General features: G+C 37.4%; 1 protein-coding gene and 1 long non-coding RNA gene across 5 annotated transcripts in view; one reads left to right on the top strand and one right to left on the bottom strand.

Moving 5' to 3' along the window:
* LOC128249493 (uncharacterized) overlaps positions 1-13,056 on the bottom strand; it is a 23,381-nt gene extending 10,325 nt beyond the window's left edge. Inside the window, exons 1-2 of one of the 4 annotated variants that reach the window (XR_008265598.1) lie at positions 11,332-13,056; positions 7,374-7,433 (exon numbers count right to left, since the gene is read on the bottom strand). This is a non-coding gene — a long non-coding RNA (uncharacterized LOC128249493). Of the gene's footprint in view, positions 1-1,495; positions 7,434-11,331 lie in introns of those variants that run through there. The other 3 variants (XR_008265596.1, XR_008265595.1, XR_008265597.1) reach the window with 3 other exon arrangements.
* LOC106879773 (putative uncharacterized protein DDB_G0294196) overlaps positions 1-27,930 on the top strand; it is a 46,475-nt gene that overhangs the window by 10,850 nt on the left and 7,695 nt on the right. The window contains exons 3-4 of the mRNA XM_014929469.2: positions 16,790-16,830; positions 27,633-27,734. Of these exons, the coding sequence (XP_014784955.1) occupies positions 16,790-16,830; positions 27,633-27,734 (143 nt within the window). The remainder of the gene's footprint in view (positions 1-16,789; positions 16,831-27,632; positions 27,735-27,930) is intronic.

The following is a 27,930-nucleotide window of genomic DNA, read 5'->3' as shown; positions in this document are numbered from 1 at the left end:
ATAAAAAACAACACCTGTGTTAGGCAAGCATATATATATATACACACACACACACACATACACAGAGCAGGATTCTACAATTTTATTTAGCAAATTTCAATCACTAGGTATTTATTGTTCAACTCAAGGCCATAATAAAAATTAAAAAAACACCTGCCCAAAGTGCCGTGCAAAGGGATAGAACACGGAAGTTAACATAGTTACGAAGCAAACCTCTTAACCACACAGCCATATGCAAAATGTTATATGATGGAGTAGAATAGAGGAGGAAACGGTTAGCTTAACAACGGTTTTTATCGCAAACGGGGTAATATCCCAGAAAAAGCTGTCAATCTACCATTACGAGGGATCTTCAACATAGTTGTTCGACTTACTTAGATATCGCAGTCAAATTTCTCTCAAATCATACACGACTGCCTTAAAAATGCAAAGATACATTCAACAATGTCAAAGTGGTGTCCCAGCATGGCCGCAGTCTAATGACTGAAACAAGTAAAAGATATAATTATGCCAAAAGATGTGATGGCCATATCTGGAACGTCTGTGATTGTGGGTCTGTTGGAGCAAGGCTAACCTGAAACTAAACGACGATAAAAATCACTACCGACTAACTACTTGCTTCTTTAAGTTTACTCGTACAATCCTATTCTTCCTCTGAACCATTTTCCCATCTGTCAGCAATAATCGAAGTAAACTTCAATCTCACTTGGTTGCTTCTCTGTGGAGTCATTCGGCCGAAATAGGAGCTAAATATCTCATTTTACACCTAAACATCTTTGCAATAATAATAATAAAAAAAAGGTAAAGACATTGAATAATGTAGTCCTAGATACGCTATTCCTGCAAACACAGCGAGATGGTCAGGGCAGGAAAACGTTTGATTATAGATCTGTTTGCTCATTGGAACTCAGTCGCCACCCCTTCCAGTCAGTTCACCGACACATACATACTCTCTCTCTCTCTTCTTAAATGATACCTTAGAAAACACACGGAAGAATCTATTTAAAAACAAAAAAAAAAAAATCAAATCGATGTAGATAAAGGTACCACAGCAGAGGTTTGAAAATCTGTTCCTTCTATTGAAGGCCGAGTTTGCTAACTGGTCTCATGCCCCCACCTTTTTGTGGGGTACCCCGTCGTTCATTTAGAACTTAAGTTGCTACATAGAACAGTTCTATCAACTACATGGGGTTCTTGTGACCCCAATTTTCAAAGCGTATAAAGAAAATGTTCATTAGGAATTTTTTTTTTTTTATTGTCATTCCGTCGTTAATTTAGGACTTACCTGTGGTCCCTTTAGGCCTCACATAAAGCAAATTCTGTTAAATACATGTGCTCGTGTGACACCGATTTTAAAGGGTATAAAAGGGAGTTTGAGAGTGGGGTTAGTCACACTAAAAATACGGATCGGTTACATGTCTCAGCTTTCTGGTGGATTCGTCAAAACCTACAGAAATCCCTCAGTTGTTGTATAATGAACGAAGAGAGGAAAGTGTTCGGTGGGACATCCAATTTTAATGAAATCAAAATCGATTTTACAGAATTATCCGCACAAAACACTGAACTGGAACATTAAATAAAAGAAAAGAGAAACAAACAAAATAAGGTGAATAGATTTAGTCCTTGGCAAGTGCTAGGTAATATTTGGATTATATTGTTGGTAGTTGTAGTGAAATATTGTGGCGAAATCCTTTGTGTTGTTTAGCCCCTGGTAAGTCTATGATCAAAGATGTTCCAAATACGACCATCGCATATTTTCGTTTTTTTTTATAACATCAAGATATGATCGCGGGGAAATTGGCTGTTATTTCTAGCAGGCTGATAGACCATGTAGAGGCTTCCTTGTGGTTTAGCGTAGTGTAGTGGTAGGAGGGACAGGGAGTTCTCTCATACTCCCGCTCTATCCTTCCCTTCTACTTTCTCTCTCTTCCTCCTTTATACAATGTATGCTTCTGGATACTGAATTTTCCGCTACCACGTCAGTTATACCTACTTCTACCACGACCACGTCTCTGCTGTTGCTGCTGCTGCTTGCTCCAGCATTACGTTACTACTCCTACCACTACTATTTTGTTACTACTACTACTACATCCACTATAACTATTCCTGTTACTCCACTGCTGCTACTGTAACTATCACTACCACTGTGACTACAACCACCACTACCACCATCACTACTGTGACTACTACCATCATTGTCGATCTCGTGAGGGTGCGCAGTCGTCCGTTCTACTAGAAATAGCAGTTAAACTTTAAAATCTCACCCGACCCGTCTTATATAACGACAGGACACATTAATTAATAGAAACGTCCAAAATAACTTTAAAAAAAGATGAGATAGTCGTGGTTGGAATACCTTTAACCGTAGGTTTACTCTAAACAACAACAATCACTGACTGCTACCACCACTGCTACTGCTATTACTACTATAATAACAACACTGGGTTTTTTTTTCCTGTCGACATCCGTTATGTAACCGAGCTATTTTGTCTTTTTCCTTCCTCTCTGGATCTTAACCTCATTCCAAATGATCCGTGGTAGGTCCACGGAAGCCTCCAATCCGTTGTCAATTGACCTTTGTTACGTTAACCTCTCCCGGCTGGACTTTTTAACGCATTAAATCTCATCGACCTTCGTAACACATTAGAACAATATTGGTTTAACTTTCACCTTTTGTTTTATTTACTCATGGGCCGCGACCCCGGTCCTTTTCAGTGAAGGAAAGGAACGTGATATCCTCAAACAGAAGACCTGGTACGATTACCTCTAATAAAATATATTATACTAAAGATACCCAAATGGCCCTGTTGTTCATTTAAAGCCGATGACGGATTAAATCTACTACTTAACCTTACAATCATAATATTAAAGCTGTTGGTTGGCATCTACCTACATTATAATTGTAATATGGTCGAAAGAAACGTTTTACATATTAAATAGAAATACAGCGGGAACTCACATGTGCCATTACAGTCCGTTGAAAAGCTTTCATCGGATCCTACTTTCATAGTTGTGTTAGTACCTTTTGATATTAAAACTGTCTTGGTACCTTTTTACATGAAGACTGCGTTGATATTTTTATTGCACTTATGTTAGTATCTCAATACATTAGAAATATATTGGCACCTGATTACATTATACCTGTGTTGATTGTTTATTACATTATACCTGTGTTTAGTACCTTACAACATTGAAACTGACTTGTGTTGGTACCTTACTACGTTACACTATGCCTTTCCTGGTATTTTATTTACACTATATAGCTACATTAGCACCTTACTACATTAAGAAGTGTTGGCAGTTACATTACGACTATTGGTATTTTATTTCACTCTAGCCATGATTGGTACCTTACTACATTCAGACTGTTGACACCTGACTGCAATGTTGGTGTTGGCGCACAAACAGAGCTATATCTGGATCCTGTGAACATTCACACTTACCAAAGTTGCTTTGTTTGTTGAAGTTGTGTGGAGGGAAACATTACTTTAGAAAAACTATCCAATTGAGTAGCGCTAAAAAAATAGAACACGAATAACTTCCTTGTTAAAATAATTATTGTTATCAGAGTCGTCGATTTGTAGAATCAGTGGAGCATCAAACCAGTCGATTGGTTCAATGTTGTTGAACACAGAGGGCTTGTGGTTGTTACTTAGTCCTTGGTCTGTTTACGATTCTTTTGGGGGTTGATTTTTGCATTTTACCACTCCCGTGTCAATAAAATAAAATAACAGTCAAATTACCGGAGTCGATTTATTCACTAACTTCTCAAAAATAAATGGCCCTTTGCCTATGTTAGGAATTGTCGAGACTCAAAGCTACATTTTATACCAACTCAATTATTCGACTGGTAAGTTTGTTTCATCAATGACGAACAAATTAGTGAAAAAGCAAAGTTGACAGTTGGAATTAAACTCTGATTGTTACTAAATAACTTGTACACTATTTAGCTGTCCGCACTCTATTATCCACCGTCTTTTCTCAACCTCTCTATTTATTCGATTAATGCCTAAGGTTGGTGAAAAGGAAGACAAAGTAGTTGTAGACATTCATATATTACAGCATCTCCTCTTTTCCTTTTTTTGTTGAGATCATGAGCAAAGTCTACCGATGACTAACTCGGATCTTCAACGGCTGGTCAGACTGATGGAATTGGTGTTTAACTTGAATAGCTTCAAGTTGATACTTGAGGAGAAATATTGTGGATAGGCAGAAAATTACAAGGGCTTGATGCCCTAGGGGAAGAAGGACTGGATAAAAAAAAAACGGTTGGGGTCTACGATGAGTGACACAGAATGGGTGATAAAAGAGGAGGGTGACATTTAGTGGGACAGAGACGGGCATGGCTGTGTGGTAAGAATCTTGCTAACCATATGGTTTCAGGTTCAATTCTACTATGTGATACTTTGGGCAGTCTCTCCCAGACTTTAATTATTGATATCCCTTGTTCACTCTTTTTCACCAACAGATATGTAGCTGCCATCACTTTTACTCTCTTTCTCTCTTCTATTACTCCCTCAACTACCACCCTCTCACACTTATTACTGTTTCTCTCACCTACTCCCCCTAGTTCTGTTAATGTTCACTTCTGTTCACTGTTCTGATCATGTTATGTTCAGTGTACAGTGATACCATAGAGTAGTGAAAACTCTTCAGGGTAACAGGGTAGAAAACAACCTCACTAGTGCTGGTGCCACAATAAAATGCATCCAGCAAACTGTGTTCAGTGGTTAACAAATGAGTGGGGACAATGTAGAATTGAAAGGATCCTTTAATATGTCTAAAGGCATGATAACCTCACTAGAGCTGGTGCCACAATAAAATTCGTCCAGTACACTGTAACCTGTTTAGTGTTAAGAATGGTATCCAGCTGGTAAACTGTGTCACAATGGAATATATGAACGAGACATGGCTCTCCAGTCTGTCTCCAAATAAGAACTGATTTGGGCCATAATGACCCATTCATTCTAGCATGAAAAGCAGATGTAAAATGATGATGACTGTTAATTATTTATCTTATATTATACATTACTAAATTAAGCGACATAAGTGGTTTATTTGGAGGCTAAATTACTTTGGTGTAATTCAAGCATCCTCTTCACTAGAAGCTAAATGACAGTGACACTCCTTCAGCTAGAAACATGAAAAATAAAAGTTTGTCAAGCCATCTTTAAACCCTTAACTTTTATTTCCATATTTTTTGTTGCAACACACTGCATTTGTTTGAATTAATTTTGAAAATAACGAAGAATATAGTGGAATAACTTTGTTGTTGTTAAGCTGATGACCAGAATAAATTAACATGAAATTTTCTAGTAAGTTTTAACTGAGGCCACTCTAAAACCAGAAACTTATCGCATAGAATCAGGGGGGGAGGGTCTCAAGTAAGTTGGTATCAAAAGAGTTCAAAAGATTACAGAAGCACTGGAGATTGAATCAAGAATTGTGCACTTTGCAGGGAAAGTTAAACAAAACTAGGTTTTCAAATCAACCTTTTTATTACGTTATTTCTTTTGAAATGCATAACTTTTGTTTCAATTAATCCTTTTTAGTTGGGGTTTGGAGCATAAATTAGCATGAAATTTTGATGGGAGGTCCTATGTTACTTCAATCCTTTAGCATTCAGATTACTTTTTCAAATGTAATGCTTATTTATTCATATTGTTTTCAATTGATCATGCATTATTTCATAGCTTCAAGATTTCGATGATGTAATTGGTTATTTTTAGGGAATAGGATGCAACAAGGGTGAAGAGAGGTGGAGAGACTAACAGGTTACAGGGGTTTGGGTGGAAGAAGTACAAAAGCAGCCAGTTCTAAGAAGCAGAGGCTGTCAAATATTCTTTATTTTTTTGCACGGGCACAAGGACATAAATTGAGGGGACAAGGTAAAGATTTTTGAATGAACACCAATATATAACTGGTACTTATTGACTCTAGAGAAATGGAAGATAGAATCATTGATGGCAACTAGGGTTAAACTAAGTTTGCTGGCGTATTTAGCCCTAAGTCAGCCCTGTGATGAACAGTCATCTCATCTTTTTCACAAACCAAAGATGAAGTTGTCCATTTTGCCCTTCTATCTTTAAGATAGTAGAATGTCGTATACAAGAGAGCTGGCTGTTATTTCTAGCAAGTCAAGTAACAACATAGCTCTCATTTGCTCTTGTTATACAGGGATGTAACTAAATACCACAAAGCATTTTGTGATATTCTACATATCTATCTTACTGGCTTTCCAAAGTGGTCAATCATTTAAGAATTAAGCAGAGTTGACAGATGAAAATCTGTTTCCAAAACAACAAAGCAGGTCCCTTCAGAGTCTAAATGTAAAATACTAATTATTAGCAGGGTTCCTGTCTTGATATTCCACATCCTCCTTCTCCAAGCCCTATGCCCTATAATCTGCATTTTCTCTCTCAGCCCTGCAATGTGTGCTCCATTTTCCTAGCTCTATATGCACCCTCTTCTCCCAGCCTGACAGTATGCACCCCCTCCTAGTCCCCAAGCTCTTGAATATATGACCTTTTCTCCTAGTCCTTCATTGTGTTCTCCCAACTCCATAAAGTGCATACTCCTCTCCTACCCTAAAGTACACACCCCTTTCTTTCATCCCTATAATGTGCACCCTACTCATTCATCCCTATAAAATGTGCTTCCTTTTCCAGTTTTTTTTTTCTACATATTCCTCCAGCCACCACCCTCTTTACATAATTTATAATTTTATGATCCTGCACATCATCAAATTAATCTGATATCTGGTAGAATTTGAAATGTTTCAAAACAAACCATGTGACAGTTTATAACACCACATAGGCTTCTTATCTCATCCCACCCTACCCATCTGTTCCGGGACAACCTCACCCATTCTCTTCATAATTAAGCTTTCTTGTTTTTAATTAGATGAAGAAATTTTTGAAGTTGTTCAGAATTTGTGCTGTACCCCCTGGTGACAGCCTGATTTGCCTTATGCATAGCACCAACCCTCATTATTAAATATATAGAGTAAATGATTCTCAATTCGTTATTAAAATATTTTAATTTAATTTAATGCATGAGATTAATATGTAGTTCAGTAAATGTCTAATATTTTGATATTAAGCAAATACAGTGCATTCACATACCTTGAGGCACCTTGGGCCAGTGTCTTCTACTATAGCAAACCAAAACCGTGTTTATGGTACAGCACCTTGGGCAAGTGTCTTCTACTATAGCTCTGGGCCAAGCAAAGCCTTGGAAGTGGATTCGATAGATGGAAACTGAAAGAAACCCATCATGTGTGTGTTTGTGTGGTACTTTTGTTTAGATATCATGTGATGGTTGTAAATAAGTTTGGCCATCATACAAACAATCTTGTGAAGGGGAAATATTACCTTGCTTGGCCCCACATGAGGGTTGGCCACAGGAAGGGCAGCTGGCCATTGAAAATCTGCCTGACCCATGGAAGTATAAAAAAAGTGAGCATTAGAAAACGATGATAATCTCTGGTAAAATACACGGCTTTTGTTTCAGTTAATTTTTCAAGATAATGAAACATTTAATAAAATAACTTTGTCATTATTAAGTTGGTGTTTAGAAGTAAAACATGAAATTTTGATGTAAGATTTTAATTTAGATCACTTTTAAAACAGGAAGTTTGTATCATGGAACCAGTAGGGGTGGTCTCAGGTGGGTTGGTAGCAAAAAGGTTAAAAATGAGAAAATAGTGTAGAAAACTTATTGCTTTCCTTATTATACTGGTCATACTAGTGTATAACAAATTTATGAATAACATATTTTTTTCAAGTCACTGAAGCATTAACTTGAATTTTCTAAAACCGTCAATTTTGTTTTTCTTTTTAATTCTATGTCACAACTATGTGGTTTGGTGCATTGTTTGAGGCTCACTGTTCTAATTGAACATGAAACTAAATACTTACGAAAACGGTGCTAAGGTTTGTTTTGCGTGTCCTGTTTTGAAGCCTTGACAAAGCTTCATCATTTCAATGGTATACTAACTACACAGTGTATATAGGAATGAGGATTAAGTTAAGATAATAATAGGTAGATGGCAAAGGATGCTTTCTAGGTAAATCAATGTAAATGAGATTCTACTATGGTGGAGAAAATGCCAAGCTGTCTGTGTGAGGCTAAAAGCCAGTTTAGTTTGAAACTCAAGCATATGTCACTTTGTGCAAATACTAGGAAACCAACTCAGAAGAAAATTGTCAATAACTTAGGAGAAAAATAAAAGTTACATCAGCTTTGGCTGAGCTCAGAACACGTGTGTATAAGGGGAGGCGGCAGTGAAAGCAGCACAAATAATTAGAAAGTTGTAACCAGGTGGTTTATGGTAGCTTGTCTGCTTTAGAATAAAAGTTATGCTGCAGTTGATTTTAGATTTCATGAGTTTATGGATAACTGATAGTACCGGTGTTATGCTGAGGGTTATCCAATGCAATTCATTCTTCCTTCTACCCCCACTTCCTTTAACCATTTTCATACCAACCCACCCACCTGAGACCACTCGTGCTTCTCTGATACAAACTTTCTGTTTTAAAGTGGATTAAATTAAAATCTTCCACCAATCTTCCTTGTTCATTTATGTTCTAAACACTGTCTTAGTAATGACAAAGTTGTTTTTTTTTTTTTTACTAAATTCTCCTCCTAAATTAATTGAAACTAAGGCAGTGTATTTCAAGAGAAATATGGTAAAAAAAAAAGGATGTTAAAATGTTGCTTTGAACCTCAGATATTTTCCTCAGTAGTGCAAATCCCTTCGTATACTCCCATATATAAGCCCCTTTATTTAAAATGGCCAGCTTTGTTTTCTGATTATAAGTTTAACTGTTTACCAATGTTTTCTTCAGTGCAGTTATTATTTAAGGACAGCTCACAGGTTACACTATTCCACAGAAAACTCACAAAGCCATCAGACTTACAACCTTCCAGGTCAGTTTATATTACATGTCTGTTAGTCAGAATGATCCAGAAATCCATTGATTTGACATAAATATGTCAGTTGTAGTAAACTTCTGACTACAGATCTGATATTACATCTTCAGACACAAGGTCAGTTGTTTATGGTTAGGTCAACAGCTCTGTGACGAAAGGTGCCGCAGCTGTGACCATCTATTTTGTTTTGGTTTTAATATTCAAACACAGTATATTTAGCATTACATTATCTAAATGTCTTCTTTTTTTTTTTTCTAAAGACAGTAAGGTGTGATTATTACAGGGTTGGCTGCTATTTTTAGCAGGATGAATGACGTCATAGGTTAGTTTGTAACGGTAGACGTAAAGTAATTTGAATTAACACACGTATATTGCTGGTATTTATTTCAGTGCCACTGAGGGCTTGAAAAGTAAATAAATCTTGTTGAACGGAAATATTAATTTTGTTAGCTACACAACTAAGCGTCTTCTACTATAGCCTCGGGCCGACCAAAGCCTTGTGAGTGGATTTGGTAGACGGAAACTGAAAGAAGCCTATCGTATATATATATATATATATATATATATATATATGTTATATTTGTGTGTGTGAGCTGTTTGTCCCCCCCCCCACCACTTGACAACCGGTGTTGGCGTATTTACCTCCCCCGTAACTTAGCGGTTCAGCAAAATAAATTGTTAGAATAAGTACTAGTTTAAAAAAAAAAAAACATAAGTACTGGTGTCGATTCTTTCAACTGAAAAAATCCTATAAGACGGTGCCCCAGGATGGCCGCAGTCTAATGACTGAAAAAGTAAAAAAATAGAAGATATATACACACATACACATACATCTAATATAGTAAGTAATATATTGAAATATATCCCCGTGTAGTAGTTTATAATATTACATCTTGCTATATATTTTTACCTGGTCTTACATCACACTATGTAATGTCTTATACCACTAGACAGCTATATATTCGAACTACACAATTTTATATACATCTACATGGATACATATGATATCATACTGTTATATACAACCATTAACTGGCTACATATTAGTAATACATAATGTTATATACCCCCTACATGAAATATGTTATATTACATGATGTTTACACACCGTGGCTATATGACTACACATTGACTCTATGTGGTCACTCGACCCGCTAGAAATAGCAGCCACCTTCAAAATATACTTCTACGGCGTAAAAAGAAAAAAATGATATTCTGATTAATGTAGTTCGTTGTATACTGTTACTAAAAGAAGACAAATAATCATGGGTGGAATGCCTTTGAACAAATATCTGCTCGATCGATGAGATCCGACCTGGGATAAGGACAAGACACCTTCATACACACACACACACACACAATTTAATCGATGTGTAATTTAAATGTTAAATGCCTTGCCTTATTTGTAAATTTCCCATAGTTTCTGTACTCTGGACATTGAACGTGGTGGACACCCTGTGCGAAAAGGTCGTAGGTTCGATATACAACTCACAGTGACACCATACCTTTAAACACTGCCAGTCGAGGCGAAGACCGCGATTAGAGCACTTTTTTTTGTTTTATTTTTTGTTCCTCACCACCACCAAGAGAGAACGGGATGTGTGAGTGTGTGGTAGTGATGCCTTTTCTTAAGGCCATTGACGATGTAAGGTAAAAATGATTAGAACAGGTGGGTGTGGAGAGCTGGTCACGGAGACTTAATCATTATTCTTTATTTGTCTGTTTGATACGAACCAAACATCCTGTCGATGACGAATTAAAACATTCAACAGTCAAATACGGTGTTACTGACTCGTAGCTATGTGGGAGTGTCCAAGCAGACCTTGGTGTATTTTTAGGACATTTCTCAGTCTTAACAATCGATAAAGGCTGGTGTTTCGTTAATTTAAAGAAATACTACACAAGTAGAACTGGTTTTAAGATGTCTATAGACTGATGAAATACTTGGCACATGGCATCGGGTTAACACTCGTGTGATTTGTAATGGATTAAAGATTATCTTTGGTGACAGTTTTATCTATGAGAGACGATAGTCGAGATATGGTTAGTAAAGTCCATAACATTATTAGATTATGTTGGTTTGTTTTGTGGCTAGCAAGGCACCGTTAGATCTCTCGGTTTGGGGACACAAGTGCGGGTTTGAAACTGAAACCACAATAGTCCCTACATCGAATGATCGTCGGCGTTTGGGGACAAAGAGAAAACGTTTAAGGCCCAGTATTTATAGGGGTGGGGGTGAGGTACAAAGAAAATGTTTAGGGTACAGTATTTAAAGGGGAGAAAACGTTTAGGGCCCTATATTTAAAGGGGAAAGAACAGAGGGAACGTGTATATCCTCAAAAAGGATTAGCAATTTACTTCAACCAAGAATCGAAACCGAGTCGCGACAGAGCTTACCTCTTAGTGTAAAGCGCTCAACCAACGGAATCTGAGATATCGGCCTCTTTCTATGTCGAGTGTCTGCTGGTGATACACGTGATGACAATAAAGCAAGATCGGGGAAGACTGATTATGTCTGAACAGACAGACAGCAAGTGGTGGAGAGAAGAAAGCAGACAGTGTCCAAACAACACCTTCTTACTAATTCAGACATTTCCGAATGTGTTTGAAACAGAGAAATTCTTCGATTGTGTCGGGAAGAACGACAGAAATATATTATTGAACGTTGTTGCCATGTACGAAGTGGAGGAGGAGGAAGAGATAGATGTAGGTAGATCTTTAGAAAAGACCCGAGTGTGAGTGAAGCAGATTATTTGTCAGAGTGAAATAAATGTTAATATTTTATGGAACACGACGGAGAAAGGGCGGCGGAAATCTAGTATATTTGTTGGGGTTTTTTTTTAAAGAAAACAAAACAAAAATTGATTTAAATGAAACTGAAGAAAACAAACATAAGTTAATTAAAAAATAAATCGGGGTTTCTCTTTAGAACAACCGGAAATCTTGGAAAGCACTTTAAAAAGGTCGATTGAAATATGGTGATTTGATTATATGACCGAAACAGCCCAGGTGTTCAAAAGCAGATGGATGTGAAACGGTTTGGGTTAGCGTTGTAATTAAAAGCTGCCATCAAAGTACATTGTGGCCTTGACATTAATGTAGGTAACTTGTTCTGGCTCTGGAGTTTGTTAACTTCACATGAAGAATACAGCAGGTGAGACTCACAGAATGAAACCGAATCCGAACCGATTTCGTTTAAATCCAGCAACTATAAGAGCTGCTGCCACCCCCCATTCCAAGTAGGTCTGATACCTTAGTTCAGCCAGTGAGAATCTCTTCTCTTTGGATGGAACCACAGACATTTAGGTCAGGTGCAGTATTAGTAGTAGTTATAGGAACAAGAACACTACTACAACCGTCTCCTTAAGTTAATTTTAGATTCGATCTCTAAACAAATTATGGACACTTCACAAAACACAAAGATAACGATTGGAAAATTCATCATTTAAAAAAAATTATTCTGAAAAAAATGAATAATAAATGGTAGTTTCCTGCGGTGTTTTCTCTGCTTCGTACACGGATATACATAGAATCTATGTCAAGTTAGAGAGACCCAAATATCTAATTTCTGTGAGGGAATAAAAACTAGAGGTCAATGAAAATGGAAAGAAACGATGAGTGTGTCCCCGAAGCACCTCTATTTATGTTCTTATCATAGTTAAATTTAAATAAATAAATGCCAAATTAATAAAATAGATTTTATGTTGTTTTATCGAGTTTTGAGTTGGTTGATGTTAATTTTTTTTACACCACTTGAGATGATCCGATCGTGTAAATAAGGTCGTTTAAGTATATTTTTTTTGTCGGTTTTTCTTTTTTTTTTACTTAGGAATTGGAAAACTGTTTTATTGGGAGAGGTCTAAAGAAAGACTGGGGAAAAACAAGAGGCTGTGGCTATCTACGATTAACGTGGGTCTACGGTAATATGTTGTTTAAAACATTGACGAATTAACCAAGATCCACTTACTGTAGAAAAGACACCAAGTCTCTCCTCGATTTCGAATACAACAATAAATAAAGCAGTCTCACGACTGCTCACCATTCCATTCTGTCAAAGGTAGTCGTTGCTGCTTCTACTACTAGAACTCCCCCCTCGATAGACTTCACTCCTACTCTCTTTTCTCTTCCTGCTACTCCTTCCTTCTTTATCTTTTCTTTCCAGTTATCTCCTCCTGTCTCACCTTCTCCTTCCTCCTCTTTATTACCCTTTCTCTCATCTAATTTCCTCCTCCCTCACACAGTTGTCTCGTCCTCTCTCTTTCACTTTCCACTTATTTCCTCTTCATTTCACACGATTTCCTAATTTTCTCTCTCTCCCTGTCTCATACTTTTACTCTATTCCTCCTTTACGCTCTCTTTTTTTTTCCAGTTATCTTTTCCTGTTTCTTTCATTTTCTACTTCCTCTTTATTTCTCTCCTCCTACTCACTTTCTTACTCTATTCCCGCTCTCAATCAGTCCCTCATTCTTTCTCACTCTCCTCCTATTCTTTTTTTCTTTCTCTCTCTCTTTCATTCACTCACTTCTTCAACCATTTCTCACATACTCGCTTATTTTCCTATCCCTATCTTCCTCTCTCGCCTCTTTCTCTCCCTCCAGCCTCCCACTCCGCTGTTCTTTCTCATTCTCCTCCCCTTTCTTCTCTAGTCTTTCCTCGCTTCCACACATCGAAAACAACAACGACGGCGACGACGACCCACTGCTACTACACACTTACTGCTACACACTGCCCCACTGCTACACACACACACACACACACACACACAGCCACCATCACTTGTCGCTACGACACTGCAACAGACTTTAACTATTCATTTGCTCCGCACTTGAAGAACTCATGCTACTACAAAGGAAAAATTCACAATCCGTCGACTATTCATTTTCAGCAATGCCTCGAAACGCTTTTAAAGGTATTTACCATGTTTTCACCGTAGATCTGCTGCTCCGAGACCATCTTTCACTCACATACACACCACACATTTTATATAACCACTATACATACATCACAGACTGTGTATAACGACTGTACACGCATCACAGATTGTGTATAACGACTGGACACACACCACAAGCTGTATATAGCGGCTATACACACACAGATTGTATATAACGACTAAACCTACATCACAGATTGTGTATAACGACCATACATGATGTATAACGACTGTACACTCATCACTGACTATATATAGCGACTGTAAGCACACAGATTGTACATAACGACTATACATACATTACAGATTGTGTATAACGACTATACACACATCACACAGACTCCGTATAGCGACAGTAGATATACAGATTGCCTATAACGACTGTAAACACACGCAGATTGTATATATATATATAACGTCTACACACATTGTATACCATGTATAAACACACGCAGATTGTATATAACGACTATACGCTCAAAAAGTACATGTAACGATGACACACACACACATTGTATATGAAAATTATACACACACATTGTGAATAACGACTATACACACAGTGAATAATCGGCTATACACACATATAGTGAATAAACGACTATATATATATATATAGACACGCGCGCAGTGAACAACGACATAAGCACACGGAAATTGTGAATAAGGACTATACACACTGAGATGTCGTCCAACGACTGTATACACACACAAACATACATATATACATACAAACATTGTGAATAATGACTTTACACACACAGATTGTATACAACGACCATACACACACACTTTGCACATAAAGATTACACACACACACATATTTCTATATAGATTGATTGTATATAATACATACACACATTCTATATGACGAATCTGCATAATCGTTATTGTGTGTACTATGACTATATACATAGATTTTATATAATCATATATACACAGATTGTGTATAGTGACTAGACATCAGATTTTATGTGACGATTTTAACAGTGTATATAATACGACTAACTATACACACACATCGCGTGTGTTTATAGATATATAGATAGATATACTGTAGACTTGCAATTCGTGTATTACTATATACACACATTTTATATAACGACAATACACACAGATTGTATCGACACACACATACATAACGACTACACACACAGATTGTATAGACATATACACACATATTTTATATAACGACTCTACACAGATTTTTAAAGAGACACACATTTTATATAACATCTATAAACACATAGATATTTATACATATATATATACACATAAGACCACTCGTGGCAGCAACTACCCCCCCCCCCTACATTCACCCTCTTCACTAATAATGGCGAATCTCCCTGTTCTGTCGTTTATTTTTCCACAAATCTCCACATTTAGTTGACATTGATGGTAAAACAATGTCTTTTATATCATCTGTCCTCTTATATTTCTCACTTCCACTCAATTTTTCCAAATCAATAAACCACCAGCTACTCCATCTAATATGGCCGATCGTGTATGTACACATACATATATATACTCACACACACACACTCTCTTTCTGGATAAATGTATATGTGTATGTATGAATATATAGCCCGGAAAACGTTACATATGTATATATATGTGTATATATACGTACACACTATACATACATTCATACACACACTCACTCGCCCTCACATTTGCATACACACACATATATGTATATATAGGTAGATAGTATACTTCATATACATACACGCACACATCGTTCACTGCGCACAGACTGCACACTCGTGTTATAATCACATACATAAATACATATATGTGATTATTGTGTCACACACGAGTGTGCAGTATGTGTGTGTGTATGTGATGTGTATACATACACACACAATATATATAAACATCTCGTGTTTATAGATATCCATTATATCACACATATTCTCAAAAGGCACCTTTACGGCTAAATATTCACCAAAACATCTACACACACATTTACATAGTTAAACACGTTTACATAGGCACAAACACACACACACACGATATATATGTGTGTGTATATATATATATACATATATTATATAGGCGGTTCAACAGCACCAGCTCTCCGTCTGTATGTTGTTAATATTCAGATTGGCAAGAATTATATATTTTCATCTTGTATGATTTTATTTGCAGTTATCCAACATCTTTAATAAATATCGAAACCCTGGATTACGTCCATCAGTTTTCTTTTCATTTAGATACGTGTGTGTGTGTGTTCCTCCATGAGGTGTTATCTTTGCCATCTACTAATTCACTGAGCCTTTCTCCCTCTCCTTCCCTCAATCCATATACGACCATCACCACCAACCAAATAATATCTATTTTATTGTCTCGAAGTTCTTCTCCATCTTATTTTTCTCAACCCCATTCGCTTTCCATCAAATCTAAACCTCACTTCCTCCACCCTTCAGTCCTACCTTTTAATATTTCTCTGGCCGTTTCCACTGAAAAGACTCGGCAGGTTTTTCTCTTCTCTTTCATAACCCAACAACCTGACATCTTTATTATTTCTGAAGCTTCCGGACAATATGCAAATTTGCCGTGTCACGACCTCCATTCTACTTGGACCATCAATGGCTCCACAGACCCTAGTCTTTCTTCCTTACCAAACTGTCCATCTTCACCGATGACAGAAGCTCTTTTTAAAGGTAGACACGTTTGTCCATTAGTTTTATTTCTCTGTTTATGACCAACTCCATTTAATAGTCACCGTTCTGCCTACGTTTCGGGGCAGGAACACTCTCTCCCCCCCACCGATGACCCCCACCATCGACCACGAGCCCTTCAAACCTTGTTGCAAAAGTGCTGTGAGTGGGACTTAAGTGTTTCTTCACTGGTTTTTTACCCAAATGTCCTCACACTCCACCTACATTAACGTAGATGGTCTTCTTTCGTCTTTTTCAGCTCCGAAAACCAAGCGGTCACCAGCGAAACCTGAACCGGAGGTAGGTCTATCTTTCTCTCTATATATGTGTGTAGATTTATTCATATTTCCATCGTCGTTGTCCTTAATATTTTCTCGCTTCTTACTTTTTTCTCTCTCACACATCATGGCCGACATCGTTGATTATTTTTCTCACAAATAACAAACCTTTTCCTCTCTTCTTGATGATATTTCAACGATCTCCCCACAAACCATTGATTTTAATCTTCGTAAATGCTTTCGGAATATTCTCTTCTGGTTTTATTTTTAATATTTCTTGTGAAAAATCAAGATTCATTTCCTTACGCTACCTTAGTCTTTTCACTTGGTTATTTATTGGTCGGAAATGGTTGTTTTGAAGCTGGTGGATCCATAAAAGCAGTGTTCGTCTATCTTTGCAGCCCTTCTGTATGTCGCCACCCTCCTAAAAAAGACATCCTTGCCGCGATCAAAACACAAAACCACATCCAGACACTTTTTCCCCCAATATGGCGTCCACTTGATTCTCTCTAATTGTCATCTACTTTCTTGAAAATACAGTCCCATGTCCTTTGGCCTCCACACTTACTGTTCACCTTAATTTTAAGGGTCCCTCGGTGGGTCGACTTGCTTTATTTCACTCTATATTTCTCCAGTTTTCTATATGTTGAATAGATTGTCTGAGAGCTTCTTACCACCTCAAACCCCCAACTCCACACTTCATGAAATGAAACACAAGAACTAACGGAGAAAAAAAAAGTAATAAGAAAATATAAAATAAATATTTAAAAAGAAAAGAAGAGAAATATTAAAAGATATAAAAGATTCTGAAATATATTTGTTGAAATGGTAGAATTTGAGTCTCCCCTGCAAACAACCTGCATCCAGTCTTGTCCTTGGGGGCTGTCATGTTTTATTACGTTACATGTTGTCTAAAGCACAACTGGCGAAACACCACTGACCCTTCACCTGCACTGTCTGGTTTACTGTTAGCCACCTCCTCTTCGGACACCTTGGTCTCTGCCGCTTTCGTGTGTGTGCGTGTTAAAAGCAATACGTTTGTGCAAATGTGTGTAGTCGGGTTTGATTGCAATGGCCATCCCTCCCTACCAGCAGCAATGTCGTTGCAATATTGGTATTTCGCACATGTCGTCTACCCCGTCCGTCTACGCCTATGGTCCTGGCAATTTTGTCCAACAGGAAGAATATGAACTGTCTTCGTGGTGGTGGTGGTGGTGGTGATGTTACACAAGGAAGACACATACTGGATCCCTTTCGGTTATCATGGTTCTTTTTACTCTCTCCACGCAACCGACCACATTAACATCTACAACAACATCTATTGAAATCTCTTATCGTAATCAGTTTAGGCCATTTCTCCTCGTTTTTGGACAAGCCTGATACCATAATCAGCCCTCCTCCTTTCCTTTTAACCTACTTTGTATTCTTTCTCTCCACCCCCCCTTATGTTTGTATATCTGCGTATAATTATGTATATATGCACAAGATCTGTTATGCGTGTGTGTATTTACGGGGTTGTAGATCGTAGTGTGTCGATAGACTGATTGATATAAAATTGCCGTAACATTACTGGTGTTATTTAGCCCTAAGATAGCTCTAACCGAGCAGGCATACGATGGAAGCCATTCCAGTTGTGGCCATCCCATTTTTTCTTATATACAAGGAACCCGGGACCACAATGTCCGTTGTGTGCTTTCTTCTCAGACAGTGGGGGTGATGTACGTAATTTGAAGGAGATTCGGTTGCTATTTCTTGCGAGTCAAACCACCGTGTGGACAGGTTCTGTCGATGGCTCGTCGAAACCCAGTAATATGTGTAGTGGCCCTTATGTTGGATTTTGGTTGCAGTTCCCTTCCAGCCAACCGTGTCACCACCAGCAAAACTGAGACCACCACCACCACCATCATCATCAGCACTAATGCTAAGTGCCTTCATCACACTTGCTACGCACTTGTCTATCTTGGAAGGAGAGAGTGTGAGTAGACTTAGGAGGAAATAATGGACCCCCTCCGCTCTCGTCTTTATATATACCTTTAAACACACGCACATGTATATATACATACATACATACAGTGTGTGTAGTTTTCCTTTACCGCTTATTAATTGTCTTGCCATGTATACTCACCATTTTATGCACCAGCCGTTATTTAATCACTCAATCTGCTAGAAATAGCAATCAAATTTTCCTCTATCTTAAGAAAGCGAAGAATACAATTGAATATTGTAGCTCTGACAACACAGTGCATAGAAAAAAAAGATGGGATGGCCATGGCTAGAATATCTTTGAACAGGATCGACTCTCGGCTAAACCACCACTATAGTTATTTATATATATATATATATATATATATATATATATATATCACCATCTCCAACAGTTTATCGTTATATAGCCTCGTCTATACATATTTGTCTAGCTTTATATAGCCTCCTCTATACAATATTTGTCTATCGTTATATGTATATATCTTCTCGTCTATACATTGTGTCAATCGTTATATCTTATAGTATATATATATATACACATATATACATATATATCTTTTGTTATATCTCGTAGCCTGTTTGCCTATCGCTATATTAGCCAAGCCTATACATATCAATCTATCGTTATTCTCCCCTTCTCTTTACATATATGTGTATGTATGTGTGTAGTGAACATTGCTTGTTCTATAACGCAGTGTCTCGTATCTATATATACATGTGTGTGTATCTATATATATATATATATATATATATATGTATACACACTTCGCTCTTATAATATCTGTGTATATGTATGTGTTATCGATGTAGATTCGTCTGTCTCTCATCTCTACGTCTCAATGTCATATATCTGTTAATCTATCCCTTTATTCTATTTCACTCCATGTTAACCCCCCCTCTTTTACACACACACGAGAGAGAGAGAGAGAGAATGAGAGATCGTCAAAGATAGATAACACTGTAAGGAAAGATACGACAGACGAATCACATACACACACTTCACATATATAATATACATACACACATGCATGTATATATATACACATCTCTGCACTATCTCTCCCTTTCACCCTTCCTGGTCCTCTCAGGGTTTTTTTTCCCCACCATGGTTCCGTGTAGCAGCTCTCAATGTCGTCTTCTTTTATTTCCATTTCTAAATGCACCACCATTTCTTTCCTCTCTCTTGCTGTCGGTAGACACTTTAAGTGGTGGTCATTGCTGTGTCAGGAGGCGACACTGTCCCTTTAGCTGTCTTCCACACTATGTAAGCTGTCACTTCTACCACAAATGGAGTGCCGTCGTCGCTAAATAATCAACCCAACCTCTCTTTGTTCGACATAAGTCTCACCTTCACATCTCTCTCTCTCTCTCCATATATATACGCACACGTACATATATATGTGTGTTTCCTTCAGACTGAGTGTTTATCAGTTTCTCTCTCATAATCTATGTATTTATGTATAGAGTGTCTGGCTACGTTCATCTTGTCCGTACACTTGTCTGTGTGTAGTTGTGATCCTTCTGTGCCTGTCTCGAATTAGTTCCTTGTCTGTTTATCCATCCTATCTATCCGCCCACCTTTTCAATCACACTTTCTTGAACAAGCTAGCCGTCGGTCTTTCTCTAAATATATATATGTATATCCGACTATCTGCCCGTGTAGAAGTCTATCAGTCCATCTCTATAGCCATCTATTACTCTCTCTCTCTCTATCCATCTATATGTCTATATATCCGACCCTCTGTGCATTAGCCCTTCTGTTTGTCTCTATATTCGTCTCTCTTATTCTGTTCCTACATCCTTCCGTTTTAGTTCTTCCTTTCGACCTCGCTACCTGTACCAAATCTCTCTCAAATCACACGATTCTCTCTCGAAAATGTGACGTTTTATCGGAGATTGTAATCCTAGACTGGGATGTTGTGTGTCTGGGAGAGGGGAGACAAGATGGTCGCGGTCGGCAGCCCCTTTTTATCATTATTATAGGTGTGCTTGATCAGAGTTATATACCTGGGGCTAAACGAAAGCTCTGGCACACTCATACACTCCATTACATAAAATATATCTTCTCAACAAACCATATCATTCTATGTTTGTCTCTAGATTATATATATACACACACACATACAAACATGCATGTATATACATACATCAGATTGTACACACACACGCACATATGCGCGTGTGCGTAGATAAATAATAGTGTTTGTGTATGTATGTATATATATATATATCCCTCGCTTTGCCTCCAGTCTCTCTACTTACCTTTCCCTCTATATTCCTCCGATATAACCTCTGACCGTTCCCCTCGATCATCTCTTCACCTATCACTCACAGCTTCTCTGCTACGCCTCTTAATTCCTTCTCTCTCTCTCTCTCTCTCTGTATATATATATATATATATATATATATATATATATATATACACACACACACACAAACACACACATATACTTTGCTTTGCCTTCCACTCCCTCCTCTCACGCTCCTATCATGATATTCTCTCTCTGACCAGTCCTCCTCCTCTCCACTCCACTATTGTCTGTGGGGGACACTCACTTTCATCTCTTCCTCTCACTTCTCTTACTCCAACACTTCACTCACACTCTCGCCAACTCTCGTTTTTCTATTCTCTCGCACACACACTCAACTCCTAGTTGGAATGTGGTAGTTGCGTGTGTATAATATACATCTGTATATACACAAATATAATATATACACACTCGTTTATATTGAATACGGTTTAGGTGTTTTTTTTAACTGCTTTATAGTCTGTGTGTGTATATATAGATTATATATACTTCGTCCTGTTTGCGTAATATACTTCACCGTAGATGGGAATGGGTTGCGGATCCAATAAACGATTATATATATGTTCGGTGTGTATACACACAGAACGGGAGGGGTATAATTTCGTGCTCCACCACACAACGTCGAGGACACTAGAATTACAAAGGGTTTATTCTATCTTCGTTGAAAGACAGGTTTTATCTTGTAATAAATATAGATATATAGTGGAAGCCGCTTATTGTGATCGCAAATGAAGTTACGCAGTGCTTATTATCAATATTAGTCGGCCTCGGAGCGGCGAGCTGGTGTAATCTTTCCATCTTTGGGGAAAATACCTGGTAGTATTCGTGTTGGCTCTTTATATTCTAAGTTCTAATCGCGCTGGGGGTCGATAGCTATCGACTCACCCCCAACTTCTAAAATCGTTGGCCTTGGGCCTAAATCAGCAACAACCACACTTGTTCGGAATGTGTTTATAATAATCTGCTTTATGTTATCAACCTCTTATTGTTATCGAAACGGCCCCATTCCAAAGTGATTACAATAAGCGGTTTCCACTGTATATTATTGACAAGTGTTCAAATTTCAAGTTATTAAATACGGTTTCATCGTTAATGTAAACCATTATATGCTATTTATCTATCAATTTAACCAGTCCATGTATCGTATGCTCGTTCGGGGCCGCAATGTAATGGGCTGCTTTTGTTACCCCGTAAGACCATTCCTTCCTTTCGGTGTCTTCGGTTTTTAAGAGAGTATTCTGTGATTCGAAGAAAGTTCACCTGTTCTTTCGAGCTGGTCTGGCGACCACATTTGACCTTTCTCGTTTGTTGCGTGTGTGTAAAACGTGGTCGAAACTCGGAGTAATGGCGGTGGGAAATTTGTATCTTTTATCTTGTTTCAGTCATTTGACTGTGGCCATGATGGAGCACCGTCCTGCGGGGTTTTAGTCAAACTAATCGTCCCCCCCCGTACTTATTTTAAGTCTGGTGCATACTCTGTCGGTCACTTTCGCCGAATCGCGAAGTTACGGGGACATAAACAAACCAACAGCGGTTGCCAAGTGGGACGCGACTGGTTTCCACACGGTTTTCCTTGTATCAGATTCACTCAGAAGGCATTGGTCGGATCGGGGCATTTTGTAGAAATGGCTCTAAACCTGAAACTACGCGATTGCTAAACAAGTTTCTTAAACACTGCCATGTCTGTGCCTATATTGGTGTGTGTGTTGTGTATCTCCAAGGTCGGCTCCGAACATGCAGGCCTATCATGAAAGTTATTCCATTTGTGACCACCCCCTTAAACTAGACAATGTTATCTAACGTATCCTTCTGTGTTTGAAGACTAGGGTGTGATTCGGTGACGATTTTTGCTATTGTTTCTGTCATGTCAAACGGCTGCGTAGAGAGAGAGAGAAAAAAAGATAGACTCCTTCCCGTCTATTGAATAAAAATATATACTCACAGTACCGTGTATTGTGTAATGTGGTTTGCTATGTATATTAGATGTAGAACTGTGTGTTGTAGAGCGTGATTTGTTATGTATATCTATTATACACACGCGCGCGCGCACATATACACTGGTGTATTGTTTTGTTTTCCTGTGCTATATATTTTGCTCCGCGCCCTGTCGTGTTCTCTCGCTCTATCACATCTATAATAAATACTGCACGGTGTGTAGAGATAGATATATATATATATGTGTGTGTGTGTATTTGGTTTGTGTTGATTGTCGGTAGAAAATGTACTCGATACGCGAGTAGAGAATAGAGCAGTTTCCTACTACTCTGAGTTTCGCCTGTAGTCGCGTACTGTCTTCAAGGCAAGTTTTTGGTTCTTTCTCGCTCTGTGTGGGTGCAAGGAAATTTTACACACACACACACATATATATATATATATATATATACGCATTTATAATATTGTTGTAAATTGGATGTCAACATTGTAGTTGTCTTTCCCCCCTCCTATCTTTGTGTTAGATTAGACAATCTCCATTATTTATCACTAGATGTTGGGTGTTGTATCATTAGCAGAGTGGAGATTGAAACCTAATTCTTTCACTGGTCTTTCACCGATCATCGACGAGGCAATAAGAGGGGTGGCCTACCGAATAATGTTATCTCGGCGTGGTGTGATTTCTAAACGGAAGCCTCTTCCTTTTCGCCCTACAAAACACAAAAATCTTTCGAACCGTATTTTTAATTTCAAATATTTTTGTGATTAATAACGTTGAAACTGGACAGCCATTTCAGTCACTCTGGGGTCGAGAGTTTGTGCAACAAGGGCAGAATAAATACAGTCATGTATTTTTTTTTCTAGTTGATGTAATAAGAACGAAAATGTACGCATTCGTACACACACTAGCGCGCGCGACGAGTTTCCGCACAGTTTCCGCTTGCTAAATTCCACTCAACAAATTGAAAACAGCCGACTCTGAGGAATCTTGTGATGTTTTGTGTCAGTAAATGATAAAAAAGAATAATATCTTTAAAAAGGTTCGCAATAGAGGATAAATTTATTGTGAGCCAGCAATCCTCCATCGATAGTTCTTCTCGAAACCTTGGGCTTCTCTTTACGGCAAAATCATTTATTCCATCTCGCGGGTGGCCCACCCTTCCGGCCATCCACAAAACCTCAGTCTCATAGATGCTGTCGTTTGCTCAGCGTTTCGCACACTGGAACCGAACTCATCGCCACGTGGTTTCCTTAATCTCGAGCCATCAGTTCTTTCTTATACTGACGGTGACCATCACTACTAATTGAAGGAAATTTTCACCATATTCCAACCACCACGGACATCGTCGTTGTCTAAAATCTTCCCTCACCTCTGTTTTATATCCTCCTCGCCCCTCCCCTCCTTGTTTACGTCATTTTATCACTCTTCCCCCTCCTAACTCTCTCTCTCTCTCTCTGAACTGCTAATTGCACTCAAAGTCTTGGAGAAAGGTGTGAATGTCAGGTTATTCCAAATTCAGTGAAGTTTCATCGTCTTTCGTGGGGTGGGGGGATGCCGGGGTGTAAATCTCTCCTGTTACAAATTTATCTTAATGATAAGCTTCGCATGTTTGTATAAAGACCAACAACCAATTCTATGTTTACCACTGCTAACTATTCCATAATTACTATTAATATTCTATATACATACATACATATATCTTCCAGCCACTTCTGGATTCTGTTAACAACGAGAGTTCTGGCCTCCCCACCCCCTCCAATGATCCTCTTCTGTTGATGTCCAACCTCTTCATGGCATCTTTATCTGTTTCATTGCTCTGATGTTCTCTTCCAAGATTTGGTATTTTTTTCTTCCAATTGTCTTCATTATTCTATCATATAAACAAGGTTATGGCCTCATTCCTGTGTTTTCGTTCATTCAAGTTCATATCCCATCATTGATTCTCTCTTCTTTTTTCTTTTTTTTTTTTTTTTTTTTTTTTTTTTTTTTTTTTTTTTAGCTTTTAGCTAAATAACTTTGTGATCGTCCAGGATTTGCTTATTTTGTTTCCCCAGGAGAGTTAGGTTGCCAATGTCTAACGTTTTCAAACTCGGTTCTCAGCAGGGGTCCATATAAGATTTTGTTTTTAAAATTTGCGCAATAAATTGGATATACTTCCACAATACACAAAATATTTTATATTTTATACAATTCTTAATAATATTTATTTATAAAAATATAATAGGATTTTTTTTAAACATCAAATGGTTATGGGGGTCCAGTTGAGTAAAATAGGAATTAAAGGTGTTCACAGGTAAAAATAAATGGTTGAGAACCACTGCTATATAGAGAGGAATAAACTAGATAAGTATTGTCATAAGCAGAAAAGAATCTTAAGGTTACATTATCCTTTTTTTTTTTTTTTAAGACAATTGGATGCGATATGAAAGAAATTTGCCTGTTGTTTTTAGCAGGTCATTAGACGATATAGAGTTTTCTTTGTGTTTAGAAAATAGTTGTTGATGGTGAAAGAAATAAGAATTATGAATGTGTGTATATTTGTAAGGGTTTGCAGCAATGTTGCTCAGACTTGCGCTGGTTTGGCCTGAAATCCTTTTAATGCCTGCCGTTTTAATTTAAAAGAAATTGTGTGAAATTTGAAACCATTCCTCTCTCTTTTTTAAATTTTTTTTTTAACTACTCACATGGCAGCGGCAGTGAATGCACTGCGAAAAATATCTAAAAACACTGATTATATCTGGAGCTGTTAGTTGTTGTTACCTATCTGACAATAATCACTAGAACTGGTGGCTAACAGCAACCAAGCAGATAATCTGCATTGATTGTGGCCTATTGAATAATTTGCTAACGTAAATTATTGAATTAAATTTCTGGGCTTGAGTATAAAAGGACAACAAAATACTAATGGAAAGATTATTGTGTTTGGTGTTTTGCCAATAATTTTAACCACTCATGCTGTAGTTACTAAACGATGCAAGCTGGACTTTGGTAATTATGAGACACAGGCCTTTTGCAATAACTCTATTTAACAGTCTTAACCCTTTCAATATCACGTCCACCAATCACCAGCCAAGGTACAGTGCCTCATTTTATAAAGTGGTTCATATTTTAACCTTCGTTAATCATATTTCTGTTGAAATACACTCTTTGCTTTCGATTTATTTTGAAAATATTGGTGAATTTGGTAAAATTACTCTGTTGTTATTCAGCTGGTGTTTGAAACATAAAATTAACATGAAATTTTGATGAAAGGTTTTAATTAAGTTCACTTAAAAGCTTGTGTCATAGAACCAGGAATGGGTCTAAACCATTAAATTAAGATTTGAGTAAAGAACCATTTTTGTTATGTTCTAAATGCCAGTTTAATAATAATAACTTACATTTTAAGAACGTCTCAAAGAGAATACACCTATAGAATGATAGTATGTTATTAGAATATTTGGTTTTAAAAGATGGAGGGAAAGGTCAAAAGTTGAATTCCTTGAAATTTTGTAATTTTCTTCAAAATGAATTGAATCACAGGCAAGTGTATTTTATTAGAAGTATGTTCTCAAAAGAGTTAACAGGTGAATGTATATTTAAATTATAGTAAGTGTTTTGTTTATGTGTGCATAAGTAGATTTGGCTCCTATTTCCAGCGAGATTGATGTCTTTTAGACTAGTTACAAGGTTTCTGTTAGTGATCTCTGTTATACAACAATTTATGAAATGTTTCAAATTAGCAATTTAGCAATTAAGAATTATCTGAAACAACTTGTTCTGTTCAAGTTCGCGCAACCATGTCATTTCCCGATATACCAACTCCTTGAATAAAGCATTATTTCTATTTAGCAATAATAATTTCTTTTTAATGACCTTTTGGTCCCTAAGGGTCTGAACAATCAGTCATCTTTACAAAATCTAAAGTCTCGGCTGTTTACAAGTATTAACCATTAAGCGTTCAGATTTTTCTGTCAAATCTATTGCTTATTTAGTCTCATTGTGTTGTATTAATCATGCGTTATCCTGTAGCTTTGAGATGTCAATGATGCGAATGTTTTTAAAATGACATTGTAGGGTAGGTGTGAGATGTCTGATGTGGCTAGTTTTAAAGCTAAAGGATTGAATCTGTTTTAATGCCAGTACTTCACATTATGTTGTGGAGAGAGTCGTGATTATACTGCTAATGGTTAATGCAACTGTCTGGAATTAAACGCTCACAAAACCAAAAATGCCATCAATTCACCTTTTATTCTGTAAATATAAAAATTCTCCAATTTTCTCCCAAGCCCTAAAATTCACAGCCCTTGAACTTAGCTGATGTTACTGAGTTAAATGTGGATCGAATTGATACTAGGACAGTTCATCATTACCATCAGTTTTACATTTGTTCTCCATGTTGGCATGAGTTGTAGGGGTTGTCATGGTCTGAGTCAGTTCCTATTTCAAGTTGCCAGTCTAAGGTTCATGTTTTGCTCATGTGTTTCATTTGATAGTTATTCCATTTTGTAAAACACTTCTTTCACCAATGCTGGCAAATAAGAGGAGATTTGTCTGCTGCATCTGTAATAAAACTGTTATATATCTTTATTATCTTTATCTATTATTTTCTTGCAGTCTTACACATCGGTAGCGAAGAAGAGGAGAACGAAAGATGATTTCTATACATTTTGCACCATAGTTCTCTCTTATACTCAGTATGAATCTCTCAAGAGAGAGGTAAGTTAATACATCTTAACACATTCTGTTCCACACATATTTCATGATATCCTGTTCTAGTTGATGCACATCATTTAATGTCCAGTTCCCTTTCTCATAGTGACCCTACTGTACATCGTTGGTAAGGAAAGGATTGATATTAAAAGCATTAAGGCACTGTGTAGATAATTAGCTGAGGGGTGGGGGTAAAGTGAAT

This window comes from Octopus bimaculoides, chromosome 15 (assembly GCF_001194135.2).
Source record: "Octopus bimaculoides isolate UCB-OBI-ISO-001 chromosome 15, ASM119413v2, whole genome shotgun sequence".
Classification (NCBI taxonomy): domain Eukaryota; kingdom Metazoa; phylum Mollusca; class Cephalopoda; order Octopoda; family Octopodidae; genus Octopus; species Octopus bimaculoides.
This window is presented reverse-complemented; position numbering and strand designations above follow the sequence as displayed.